Below are 13,576 nucleotides of genomic sequence, written 5' to 3'. Positions count from 1 at the left end.
CGTTTTTATAAATTGCCTCTTACATAATTCCTTATGTTGTATAAAATACGTATACAAAATTACTAGCGGACCCGACAAACGTTGTCCTGTCTACACGTCTTTAATTTGAATAAATTAATATGAAGTTAATATTTGATGAAAATTGTGAATCTAAACCATTCCCAGATCCCCTTGAACACACACAAAAAATTTCATCAACATCGGTCCAGTCGTTTCAGAGAAGTTCAGTGACATACACACGCACAGAAGAATTATATCTATAAAGATAAATATTGCCTTGAGTATGAAAATAAAACAAGGTTAATCATAAAACTAAATATGCTTTATTTCACATTGTGTCAATAGTCATTGGTCACAAAGAAGTCAGCTCCGACAGCGCGGCTTGTGACAACGCCGCGATATAAAATATATCAAGTCAACAACAATCCCCTCGCCGATACAAATTACATTAAATAATACAAAAAGTGAAATTAATTTAACACGAATCTTTTATAGCCAAAGACAATATCCGATCCTTAAGATCCAAATTGAATGAAACACCGTACAAGAATTATTGGATAGCTTTTTAAAGACATTAATCTGCGATCTCTTTTTGAATCAATCATCAAGAAAACAAGCTCGAATATTATCTTAAGGCGTCAACATGGAAATTAAAAGCACTCACGCGCGTAATCAAAGGTAGGTCAAGGATGTCTGCACGATCCATTTATTCTTTCGCTCCATACACATTCATACATCAACATACAAGCGTAAGTCAAGTCATACTTTCTTAACGCACAATCATACCATTAACTAAACATCCATACATTAAACTCACAACTTATTTATTGGTTAAATATATCAGGTAAATATTGCTCAAAGTAACCGTCAGTTTCCACTGACGGAACACATGTACAAAAACATTTTTCTAAAGGTTAGTAAGGGATACGTTTTTGTATAAATGTTTCAGTGGAAACCCTGAGTGGGTTTACCCTGATTGACATAATTTAAGGCATCACCTGTTACTTTTAACCATTCAAACTGGAAGACTATTGTATATGTATTTCTCTTACAAAGTTTATCTCTTTCATTAAATAATTATCGTAATTATACATCCAGATTTGTTTTTTTTTTTTTGCAAGTGCATTTAAAAATGGACAAATTCCAACGTATTGATTTTGAACAAAAGATTCGTGTTAAATTAGAATATAGTTGAAGCAAATAAATTAATATGTTTTATTACTAAACATATGATTTTATTTCTATAGACAGAAATGTAAGAAGAAAACTATTTATTGAAGTTATAATAAAATTATATTATAACATGCTTATAATGGTACTTTCGTTGGTATTCGCGAGTTCGGGATATTTAAAACTGATTTATATAAAATTCATTTGCTTAGTAATAACAAACAAGTCAATATATTATATAATATATAGGTGACTGATTTATCAGTTATATATCAGTATATAATGTAAATATATAACTACATATTAGATTGTACAAATATATTCCTATGTTACTGGGCAGAGGGGATGAGGGGTTACAAAATCACCAGTAAAATTTAACGTCTAACAACATGTTCTTAAACTCTTATTTATACAAAATTATCATCAATATCACAAATAATAAAATATAGAACTTGGCGTTAGACTAAATAATCCAATAGTAACATTTACAATGTGATTTTAACGAAATATTAACATGAAATATTTTGTGATACCAATTTATCGATCATGTTTCTATGTCAATGTTTCGTCAGTGAGAACTCAAACTCATGGTAAGTATATACAGAATCCCAATTTCTTCAGAGATGTTTCAACACTGACCACGTGTGAAAAAAACGTTACTGTACAAAATAATATAATAAAAAATAAAAACAAATGTAACACTATGATACAAAAGAAAAAAAAAACAGAATTTATACAAAAAAAAAAGAAGTCATCTTCTAAAAGTCCAATTCTGTTTACCATGAGATTTATGTAACAAAAATTGGCATTTTTTATAATTTCGACGTGTGCTTTTGACATAAAAATCAGTTTCTTACTGAATTAAAAAAACAAAATAATTCGGACAAAAAAAAACTAAGCAAAATACAAACTTGGGGTTATGTACAATATTTTTATAATTTTCATAGTTATTAGTGTTTTTTTTTCTCAACAAATAAATTTCATTATAAAAAAGCACCCGTTTTAAGTTCAATGTACACAAAATCTCATGCTAAAATCAGGACTTAGCACACGCCGGGTCTTCAGTTAACCTTAAACCAAACAGCACGCGCCATATAAAATCATATTCAGTCTATATCGGCATAGTTTGGCAAGGGACGATGTTCAAGTATACAATTTGATTACTTTTCCTTTTTACTAAAACTTTCAAATATTCACAATTCGATATCAGCCTTTCATTCGCTATTCATTTCCTAAACCTTTCGTCCATTGAACTAAAACCTTTCATATCCGCCTAATTCAAAAAATACTTTTACTATAAAAACGTTTTCGTTCGTTACAAATTCAATATTGAAATGCTCACTCAAATGTCAAATCGGAGTTAATTTTGATATCGTCGTATCATTCGTCAAAATGAACTTCATACATCTTATGTCATCCTGGTAGTCTGACTAGTCAATAATTCTCCAACAAGATGCAGCTCTATATTGTATGTTTGTTTATATTTACATATATAAATTAGTCGTAAAAATGTTTGAACTATCAAGGAAGCAGTGATAATTTATTTTATCAAGTCTTTGATAAGGATCGGTTGTCAGAGAAGTCTATCACTATGAATGTCATGTATCAAGATAAGTCAGTATAAATAATAATTTCATTAAGATTCTTTTTTAAACTACAACAATTAATTATTGTTGTAGTTTGTAAAAACAAAAATGTAATTTATAGATTTAAATAAGAGATGTTAGTTAATAGCTGAGGATCTGCGTCATGCACATTTCTACAAAATCCGGTTAAAGCGGTCAAGGAACTCTAGAAATGTATTTCGAATAACGAACGACAAATTAGGTGGCGTCAAAAGTTTCCGCAGCAGAGTGCATGACTTATAGCACTTCATTCATTTGAATGATATCGATCTCATTGAATGAATGAAGGAATGACCGAATGAGTCCTTGTGGGGGCGGGGCGGTGGCGGGGGGCGGGGCGGGTCACCGCAGCGCGCGGCACCGCCGGCACACGCGCACGGCGCCGCACTCTCCCCACGGACTCATCTCAGAGCACGAGCCGCAGAATATTCCGCCGCAACGTCTGTAATATACATAAAATGCAATTAATATTTGACACAGTTTTAGAACAAAACAGTTTGATCCTAGAAAAAAAATATACTGATAATCATAATCTTCAAGTAATATTCTTTAAGACAAGTAACTAATAAGTTGTGGGTAATGTAAGCATCTATACCTGCAGTGATGCCTGCGGCGTGCGAGCCAGAAGTGGTTGCGGCAATGCTGGCAGCGCGGCGCGGCGGAGTCCGGCAGCCAGGCTGCACGCGCCTCCTCGCCCACCTCCACCTCGGAGGCGCTGCCGCTGCTGCTGCCGCCCGCGCTGCCCGCACCGCTCCCCGCACTCCCCCCGGCGCTACTGGGCGCGCTGCCGTTGCCGCTCACAGCCATCTGTGTGGGCGAGGGTGCGGAGGGCGAGGCACGTGCGGGCGGCGGGGCACCCAGGGGCGACGCTCGCCGTAACGCCTCGCGTGCCTCTCGAAGCTGCCCGCTTAGTTCTTCTACAACTTTCTGTAATACAACAATATTGTTAAATATATTTCCAAAAACTATCGAATACGACAAATCGAGTAAAAATTTGACTTTTAAAATCGGATTTAAAATTAGACTCGTACGTTAAGTCAGATACAACTAAAAGTTGTGGGTGATTGTATTTGCGATGTCAGTTTACCTTTTGATATAATATGATCTGATGCAGACGATGCTGCAATGGATCTGCGGCGGGTGGCAAGCCATCGGGCGGGTCGTGCGCCGGACGCGCGCCCGCACCGCACACGCACCGCACTCGCGCTGCGGCCCCGCTCGCCTCGCCTGCTCCGCACCAGCACGACTCATTGTCTACACCTACACACAATAAAACATATTATATGATAGAAAATATAATATTTAAATCTAGAGATTATGCTTTGTCAAATGAATACATTGTAGAAAGTTACCGTGTGTGGTGCGCGTGCAGCGGCAGCAGTTGCGGCGCGGGGAAGCAGGGCGGAGCGTGAGCTGGCTGGCGGCACCGCGCGCTGACCCCGAGCCTTCACCTTCGCTCTCTGAGCTCGCACCGCTTGATGATGCACCACCTAAATTACATATCACGCTTCTTTTTATCACGAAGGATAAATAATAAAAAAAATATTTGCAAAGCAAATAAACCAAAATGTTAAAGATTGATGATTCTTTCTAGCATAAAATATCTTTCGCCCGTTTCTTTTTTGAACAAAGCTACTCACCATTCAAATCAACTTGCATGAACTTGGCGGATATATCATTGAGTCCGTTGACGACGCCGTTGGTGAGAGGGCCGTGGTCCGTGACGTCAGCGGTAACGTTGTCGATGACGTCAGTGGTGACGTCCGTGGTGACGTTGTGGTTGACGACGTCGACGTCAGTGCAACGTGTGTCTATGGCAGGGGGCTCGGGCCTGTCGGGGGGTCGGTCTGTGCGTGCGGCGGGGGGTGTGCCCGCGATGTCAAATCCGGTAGACGACTGATTGCTCGACTCTGAGATGGATCGCCACGTTATGCTTATATTTCGCGTGCGTCCACTCTCCCTTGAAGCCTGTAAATAACGAAATTTTAAATGTTACAAGTGTAATTATTTTGACTATCTTTCTCCCTTTGTCTCTCTCTCTACCCGCTACTCACTTCCGGCATGGGCAGGAGGTCAGAATAGGTGTCTGCGAGGAAGACGGCAGGCTCGTCGGGGGTATCGTCGTCCGGCGTGCGCAGGACGCTCTGCGACAGCTCGCCCACTACACCGTTCTGACAATTACAACAGGAAAAATTTAATTAATTAAACAATTCTACCATTTCAGAGATTGTCTTTAGGATTAAGTACTTTTTCTAATGATTTTTTATTAATTCAAATAAATATTGATGCGCCAATAGCCTAATGGTCAAGTGTACGGATATCCAATCACGTGGTCAAGGGTTTTGATTCCATCATTTGAATATGTCATAAACCATATATATCCTGGCACATCTAGGGATTAGTTTGGATTACTACAAGAAACAACATATAAGTAACCATCCATTGCAACATTAGAGACTAGTAAAGAGATGTAAGGGGTACCTGCAGTGGGGGGTGGGGTGCGGGGCGGCGCGAGGGCGGGGGCGGGGAGCTGTCAGTGCTGTCTGTGCAGTCAGTGCCAGTGGCCGCACGCACCAGCTCCCGCTCCAGTGATGATGACGCACTGCCAGACGGCTGGCTGAAGTGCTCCGGGTTTAAACCCTCCACTTCGATCTAAAAGATAACTTTTTAATTACATAATAAGCAATACAAAGACTACGGTTAAAATAGTCGATCGCAACAGAGATTTTAATATCAGAAGTCTGAGTTAGGAAAGAATGAACAAAGAATAATTATAGTAGATATGTCTTTGTGTGTTCTCACCTGACTGGTGGATGGCTGCGGTGAGGGCGTGGCGCGCGGTAGATGTGCGGGGGCGGGGCCGGGGTGCGCGTGCGCCGGCGCCAGCTCGTCCACACAGCTGTCGGTGAGGGCGCGGCTGTCGCGACCAACTAGTGACGATAGCTTCCTGCGAATTTATATATATTATTTAATGACATTCAATTAAATTTAAAAAAAAACTATGACAAGTTGACTCAACGTTTTATTAATAAAAAATGTCTACTCACATAACGTCTGGTGCAATACTCGGGTCGCTGCGCCGCCTTTGGGTGGTATGCTTCTCTCCATCGCTCAATAAGTTATCACAAGATCTTGTTTTCGTCATTAATCCTAGAAACATAGTATAATTGTATATTTAAGTCCTATGTCGTCATAATATTCGCTATCTTTATAAATAAGCGTGGTAAAGCAATCGTACCATTCTGCGGTGGAGGGTCGAGGTGTGGAGGATCGTGTTCTCTTTCTCGCTCGCGCTCACCACACAGCATGCCCCACCAGGGCTGCATGGCGCGCACGCTGCAATCCACCCATAGAACCTGCAATAAAACATATATTTCATGTATCCCTATTAACATCATAATGTATTGCTTGATTGTGAACTTCGTCAGTTTATAAACTGTCAGAAAAGACTTTATATAATACAAGAAGAGTTGTTTGCTAATCTGGTGTTATGTTATGACATCATCATCAAGTGACCTGTTGGTGTTGATGTGGTGAATACAGATGGTTGCGGTATGCGGGCGCGCGCAGCAGATGCCACACGTGCGCAGCGCCATCAGCTCGGCACTCGATGCGCTCGCGCCGCGTGTTGCACAGGAACGTGCCGAACATGCACGAGTGCACGTGCGTCGCCAACTTTATCTGAAAATAATATTTTTGTCATAAAACTTCCAGATTATTCTATGTTTATATCTCATAGTCGTTAAATGGTCACTACGGGTGGCACTTATTTTAGTTTTAAGGAGAAATCTACACTAAGGGACTATTTAACTAATAATTAAATGTGGCAGTAAGTCCGCTACATACCAGGAACACATAAACGTATTGTAACATCGCTAACAAAGTGCGCGAAAGAGATAAAAGATTGGTTATAACTTACAAGATATGCCTCATTGAATTCAAAGCTGCAGGGATACTGCAGCATCATTTGATGAACAACATCTAACCACTGCAGGAAGATGGGCGACCGCTCGTTTGGATCCTCCGCGCCGAACTGGTGTCCGCAGCGATCAGCGAACTTGTGACCGAAGTCTAGCCACTCGCGTTCGATCAGCACGCGGAAACCCTGAACAAGATTGTATACGTTAAATTTATTCTTTGATTACAATTATGATTGAGTCATACAAAAAAAAATTCAGATTAAGATGATGGGAGGGATACATTATATACCCAGTCTTAGTGTATCATACCTCGACCGTGCGGTAGTAGGGGTCTAAAGCTAGCTGTGCGGCTGCAACTATCTGCGGCGTGCGGTCCCAGCCGTCGGAGCAATGCACGAGTACGGGCCTCGCGGCGAGCACGGCGCGTGCCACCACGCCCGCGGCGCGGCACACGCCCGACACGTACTGGGGCCACAGCGTGCGCTCCAGGTTGCTATGCCAACTGCACATACATAACACAATAATTGGCATTTCAAATTTAAGTATTTGTTAATAAAAAAACAAAAAACTAGACAGAATTTCTTAAGTCATTTTGGCTACTGTAGGTCACATACTTAGCCTGATCGTCGGAGTCAGCGACGAGCGCTCGTAGCTGGTGGAAACTGCGGCGCACGTGATGTATGTTGGGCAGGCACATGAACTGGATGTCCGCCGCCGGGTAGTACTGCTGGCACTCGCACCCGCCGCCGCGCGCGCGGTTCGTCACCGCAGACGCGTACGAACGCGCGTCCACTATCAGGAGCTTTAATTGCTGTTATAATACAAAATTAGTTATTATTATAACACCCAAAATCTCAAAATGTTGCTATCTCTGTTTTCTCAAAGAGAATGATAGAGACAATAACAAGTTTCCTATATTATGTTACGTATTTTTTCAGGTAAAAGTACCAGGCATACCTTGTTGGTAGCAGGCGGTTGAGTGCCGCGGTCGGCATTACAAGCTGTGACGTAAGCAGCCAGCAGACGCTCGTCCTCATTGGAGCGCCAGCCGAGCCAGCCCACCTCGGGCTGCGAGGATCGCGCTATCACTGCGCCGTTGCCGCGGTGTCGCCACACCACAGCGGGCATACGACGCATCGCTCTGAACCTAGAAAAAATATATATAAATGATCTATATGACCTTGCAAGTTATTCAAGAAATCCTAAATCCATTTGGGTTCATGCAATTTCATCGCAACATAGTACCAGGAAGACATAGCTATAAAGAAGTATTGTTACCTTGCAACAGAGTCAAGGTCCTCATCCCCAATGGTAGCGGGCACGAGTAGCAGAGGCGGATAGGACGGGCACAACTTGTACTCTGCATTGGCAGCAGTCACACGCCACGCGCCCTTCGTCGTAAAGCCGAGTCTCTCCACCTGATAACAAACGTTAACTCGTAAATATACAAACTCAAAACTCCATTTTCTTTAATACCAAAACATCTTTGATTTCTAATTCCGTAGCTAAAATGCATATAAACATTTCTATCGTCTATGAAGGTTGTTCTAACGCTGTCACGCTTACACGTAAGGTCAAGAAATGCAGGAAACGATTATACCATTTCCTATTTCAATAAAACTTGCATTTATAACATGCATAAACCTTACGTTATGGAAATATAATATTTTATAACAGTTATAACAACATAGTGCGAAAGAGAATTTGTTAGCTAGCTATCTACATATCATGTTTGCCTATTACTAATCATTTGGTAACCGTTTTCTCATTTAAAATCACTATGCAGCAAAACTTTTAAGGAGGCATCGTCAAGGGTTTATATGGTTTTTTTTTTATAACAGAAGGGGGCAAACGAGCAGCAGGAAAAACCGAGGTGTTCAACGACGCCCATGGACATCAGCAATACCAGAGAAACCGCAGATGCGTTGCCGGCCTTTGAGATGGTGATACGCTCGCTTCTTGAAAGACCCTAAGTCGTAGCGGTTACATACACATGATGATGATACATTTAAACCAATAATTACCTGATCTTTGTTTATTATATGGGTAAAGTGCTATCAACTCACCTCAGGTCCAAACCAATGTCTTTGGGGCGCGTGCGAAGCCCTCATAAGCGCCCGATGTACGGAGGCGGGCGGCTGTTCCTTGGCCCATGCTGCGTATGCTGCCGCAAACGTATCTTGCAATGAAGTTAACGGCGCTAAAGCTGTGGTCAGTCGACGCCACCATTCCAAACACTGCTCGCCGGTTGTAAACGTACATCTGGAAATATAATTATATTGTTAAAAGTATTAGGGCGTCATAAAAGCAAAGATATGTAGAGTAGCAGTAAGCTTAGCGAGATGATGAAGCATTTAGTGTCATTTTGAGTTCACAAGTTTATTTTTACTTTTGCTATTAACTTTTTAAATTATTAATGGTTAAAGGGAAACACAATTTGAACGACATTTTGTATATAGGAATACGACACTTTTAGATTGACTGATGACAACTGAACAAACGGTCGTTTTAATTTTTTCCGTGCAGATATTGCAGGATGTTTCAGCCTTGTACCACATAATACTCATAAAATGTCTGTCTTACTAAAGTGGAGTTGTTTGTGATGTTAGGTATGTTCTTTGTCATCATCATTATCATCAGCTCACTATACGTCCCCACCGAGGGGCTCGGAGCCTACCCTAAGTTGAGGGTGATTAGGCCATAGTCAACCACGCTGGCCCAATGATTGACTTCACACATATCTTTGAATTTCTTCTCAGATATGTGCAGGTTGCATCACGATGTTTTCCTTCACCGTAAGAATGTCGGATAAATGTACATATGTAAATCGGAAATCGAAAAACACATTGGTACATGGCGGGATTCGAACCCAGGACCTGCAGATTGCAAGTCAAGTGCTTGACCCCTGAGCCACCGACGCTCTCTGTGCTTTGTAGTATTGATTAATTCAGGTCTTTGTCATGGATAAAACCCAAGTCTTTAAAATGTATAAAGTATACATAAATCAAAGGAGTGTATCAAACACTTATAAGTTGTTTGAACATCACATGTCGCATGCGATGAGTGTTTTTACATTTTGTACATTGAACGTACAAATATTTACACAATGGACATGTCTGTAATACCAATAAACGGTACACGGATGTATACTTTTTATATTAATAATGTTTATTAAAGTTCTTATTAATTTATAATAATTATTTTTATACATTATAAGTTAGGATAATTTGGAGCGAATGACGTGCTTTCGTTACAAAGTCTAGTGTCAGAATGAATAGTGAGGGGACATAAACGTCGACATTTTAGTAAGGCGTTGAGCCATTGAAATTAATATTCAATCTTAACTTTAAAACTAAAATTTTCCCGATCCAAAAATATTAGTAAACATCATATTTATCTGATATTTAAAATAATTTTCCGATCGATCTCTAGATTCGAATATTGTTTTCGGCCAAATACAACTATGAAACTTTCCCGCCAAAATCCAAATACGTCACATTTATTACTTTGGTAATATAAATCAAGATTAATTATTTTTTACTTTTTTTATCTATTTGAATATTGTCCACAATTATCTTTTGCCAGTATTTTTGTATTGAATCCGAAATTAAAGTATTAATTTACAACATCGTTATCGTATTAGCATTGGAATTTTTTTAACACAACTTTCTATCGGCTATCGGATTCCGGCCTCAATTCTCGTCCAATCACGCTGCACAAAAGCTTGTTACCGTACATACTAAATTTAAATTATCAAAATTTTAACATGAAACACTCCGTTGCTATGCAGTAAATTATGATGGAAATTTCCTGACTTATGTTCTAATTTGAGATGTAATCATACGGCACTAAATTCTTTCTATAGCCCAATAACAAACATAGTTGTATTTAAAGAAATAAACTATACCACCAATTAGATAAGCCACCCACGGTTCTACCAATTGATAAGGTACTTATCTCAAGATCCCAGTTTAAATATCTTGTAGATAAAGATTTATGAAATGTGTATATATCAAATCAATATCAAACGAAATACATGTGAAATAAATTTGTTCAGTGCAACGAGACTTCTCGATTAAAAAATAAATAGAAAACATTGATATTCAACAGTGGTAGAGCCCGCTTTAACATCTCCGCACGAATGGTCCCGGCTCGCCCGGTGAAATACCACGACCACACAGAAGACAGGCGTCAAGTGGAAGTAATTCCGCGTTTCGTCTGATGAGTGTGCGTCCCGGAGGCCTAATTTAGTCCTCTTTCCCTTCCCACCCTTTTTCTTATAAGGAAAGGATGGGAAGTGGAGTTTCCTTTCTGTGCATCCTCTCCTCCGTCGATTAAAGGTAGGCAACGCATATGCAATTGCGTATGTCTATGGGCAACGATCACTTCGTTATTTCAGCGATTTCAGGTGGCCGCTCGCTCGTTTGCCACCTTTTAATATTAAAAAAAAAGTATCGGTATATGTAATCATTCAAATAACACAACATAAATGAGTACAGATTTGATTGACGTCTTGTTATGTTGACTACTTAATTAACAAACTAAATATAGATACTTATTAATTGAATTGTAGATTGTAACATGCACGAGACAACATATAATGCAATTATGTTATAAAAATATACCGGACATGTTGCGATAAACATTATTGTGAACAATATTTATTTTGTACATAACATCCAAAGAAGTTTACAGAGATTGTCGCCATGTTTTGGCAAATATGTATTTTGATTTCTTGTTTTTTTTTTCTTAATACTATTAAAAATTTTCTCGAAAAGAAGTATGGCTTCTAAGAAGTGTTTAAAAATACTCCATCTTTTTGTTTTTTTTAAATACTCCATCTCAAAAAACGCATTAAAGGTATTTTTGAATCGTTCACGAAATTACTTTACTGGGAGACTGTTCTGGATTTTCCTTTTAGCCGTTCAAATGTAAATTGACTTTTTGTTCTTAGTTCTAATGTACCAGGGTACAAGAAGTTTATAAAAGTGTTGACTTACTTGATCTGACGTCCATGCTTGCAGAGTATGAGCAGACAGAGCAGGTCCCGGATCTCGAGACCGTCGATTAGCCGCAACGGCACAGAAGCACCGGGTCCGGCACGCCGACGAGGCTGCACGTGCAGACGGTAGTTGGACATGGAGATGGTTCCGCCGTCTGCCACGCGACCCACCCACTGCGGACACACCGCCTCATTTTTATACATTCCTGGTATTTGAAATTACAATGTAAAGTAAGTAATGTATAAAAACGTAAAAACTATTTAAAATATGAAATTCATACAATAAAAAGATTAGGCTGATAAATATATAATAAAATGTTTGTTTTTATAATATTTTATTATTATTAAAACTATTATCGAATTGTTTAAATATCAATAAAGCATCTTGTGAGAATGTTTTCATTATAAATTGGATGTCATACGATGAATCAATTGTCAACATTCGTGAATATTTTAAAAACTTCACCGTGTTGTGTTTTAAATATTTACAAGCGTATTTCAAAACAATATAGTACCGTTGCCAATTCAACAAACTGCATTTTAATAGACGAAAAAAAGCATAACTTTGCCATATTTAGTAACCAAAAGTTTTGAAGTAATCACACTAGTGTTCGTATTTCTATTAGAAATTAACAATATACAAAAGCTAAACAGTAGAGTATTTGGTTATTGCAATCTTATTAATTAAAAAAACTTAATTAGTAGCTAATGTGCTCTTTAAGGCTATGTTCTTCCTGTATGCCAAATTTCAGCGAGATCCATGCAGCCATTCTGAAGATACCTTCTAACAAGCATCTAATCCATCCATACATCCAAACATGCGTATTTATAATATTAGTATTTATAAGTTAGAAGTTATCAGGAGAACAGGATAAGCGTGTAGTAGGGCAATGCAACTGTTCAATAGACGGCTCGTAAGGTCACCGGGTTGAATGCGTATTGGGTTGAACGAACTCTGTACTATTTACTACGCTGTACTATAACCCAATGAATATCAATTTTGCGTAATCAATATTTGTTAACTACTGAAGCGTTTCTTCAAGTTAAATAAGTAAAAGTATATACACCTGTAATTTATAACTTATTAATATTATAAATGTGAATGCTTAGATGGATGGATACATGTTAGCATTAAGGTATCTCCAATACGGCTGAACGGAACATAGTCCAAAGAACTACTAATTAAAAAAATGCTACTAATTAAGTTTTTTTTTAATACCACGCGGACAGTGTTGCGGGCGACAGCTAGTAAGTCATATTAACAAAGTTTATATCTTCTCAGCCATGAGACGCCCACTGATGGGCATAGGCCTCCCCCAAAGATCGCCACGATGACCGGTCTTGTGCAACCCGCATCCAGGACGCTTATATGCTAGCTATTAAAATTACAAAAGTAGGTAGCTTTGGAAACAATTATGTAAATAAAATTTTGCAAATTATTATATAATTGGATCAAATGTTTTTAAACAAATTCAAATTATTAATTATGAATTTGTTAACAATAGCTACAAAATAACGCGTGTAAAATAAGCACAATTTTGTTTAAACACAATATTAATTAATTCTATGTTTATTTAATAACAATTGACAGTTATTTACTAACGTTAATTATTTTAACACTCGTGTTTCCATTTCAACGGTATTACCCCACCTAGTAGTCGAGTATAATCTATATAGTACCTGGATGACCTTTGGGGAGCTTTGCTCGGTATTTTCTTTTTTTAAACAGTGTTTTTTGGAAATTATATTTAAGTAGGAATTACTACTAAAATGATGAATTGTGTTGTTGTTGTGAATGTTTACGTTTAAGTTGATTATCGATAAAACACGAATAAAATGACATTTTCTAAAAATGATTC

At 38.7% G+C, this 13,576-nt stretch overlaps 1 protein-coding gene across 3 annotated transcripts in view; it reads right to left on the bottom strand.

Moving 5' to 3' along the window:
• Positions 1 to 304: 304 nt before the first annotated feature.
• Positions 305 to 13,576, bottom strand: part of LOC106117788 (myotubularin-related protein 4) — a 56,414-nt gene continuing 43,142 nt past the window's right edge. For all 3 annotated transcript variants that reach the window (XM_013312228.1, XM_013312227.1, XM_013312226.1), the window contains 18 exons: positions 11,716 to 11,891; positions 8,782 to 8,977; positions 7,994 to 8,133; positions 7,673 to 7,862; positions 7,330 to 7,526; positions 7,025 to 7,217; positions 6,715 to 6,900; positions 6,312 to 6,476; positions 6,034 to 6,151; positions 5,843 to 5,945; positions 5,598 to 5,742; positions 5,277 to 5,447; positions 4,850 to 4,966; positions 4,436 to 4,763; positions 4,148 to 4,285; positions 3,883 to 4,055; positions 3,391 to 3,722; positions 305 to 3,237 (listed from right to left, as the gene is read on the bottom strand). In XM_013312228.1, the coding sequence (XP_013167682.1) occupies positions 3,138 to 3,237; positions 3,391 to 3,722; positions 3,883 to 4,055; positions 4,148 to 4,285; positions 4,436 to 4,763; positions 4,850 to 4,966; positions 5,277 to 5,447; positions 5,598 to 5,742; positions 5,843 to 5,945; positions 6,034 to 6,151; positions 6,312 to 6,476; positions 6,715 to 6,900; positions 7,025 to 7,217; positions 7,330 to 7,526; positions 7,673 to 7,862; positions 7,994 to 8,133; positions 8,782 to 8,977; positions 11,716 to 11,891 (3,168 nt within the window). In that variant the 3' untranslated portion in view covers positions 305 to 3,137. The remainder of the gene's footprint in view (positions 3,238 to 3,390; positions 3,723 to 3,882; positions 4,056 to 4,147; positions 4,286 to 4,435; positions 4,764 to 4,849; positions 4,967 to 5,276; positions 5,448 to 5,597; positions 5,743 to 5,842; positions 5,946 to 6,033; positions 6,152 to 6,311; positions 6,477 to 6,714; positions 6,901 to 7,024; positions 7,218 to 7,329; positions 7,527 to 7,672; positions 7,863 to 7,993; positions 8,134 to 8,781; positions 8,978 to 11,715; positions 11,892 to 13,576) is intronic.

The sequence above is a fragment of the Papilio xuthus genome, unplaced genomic scaffold (assembly GCF_000836235.2).
Source record: "Papilio xuthus unplaced genomic scaffold, Pxut_1.1 DF827679.1, whole genome shotgun sequence".
Taxonomy (NCBI): domain Eukaryota; kingdom Metazoa; phylum Arthropoda; class Insecta; order Lepidoptera; family Papilionidae; genus Papilio; species Papilio xuthus.
This window is presented reverse-complemented; position numbering and strand designations above follow the sequence as displayed.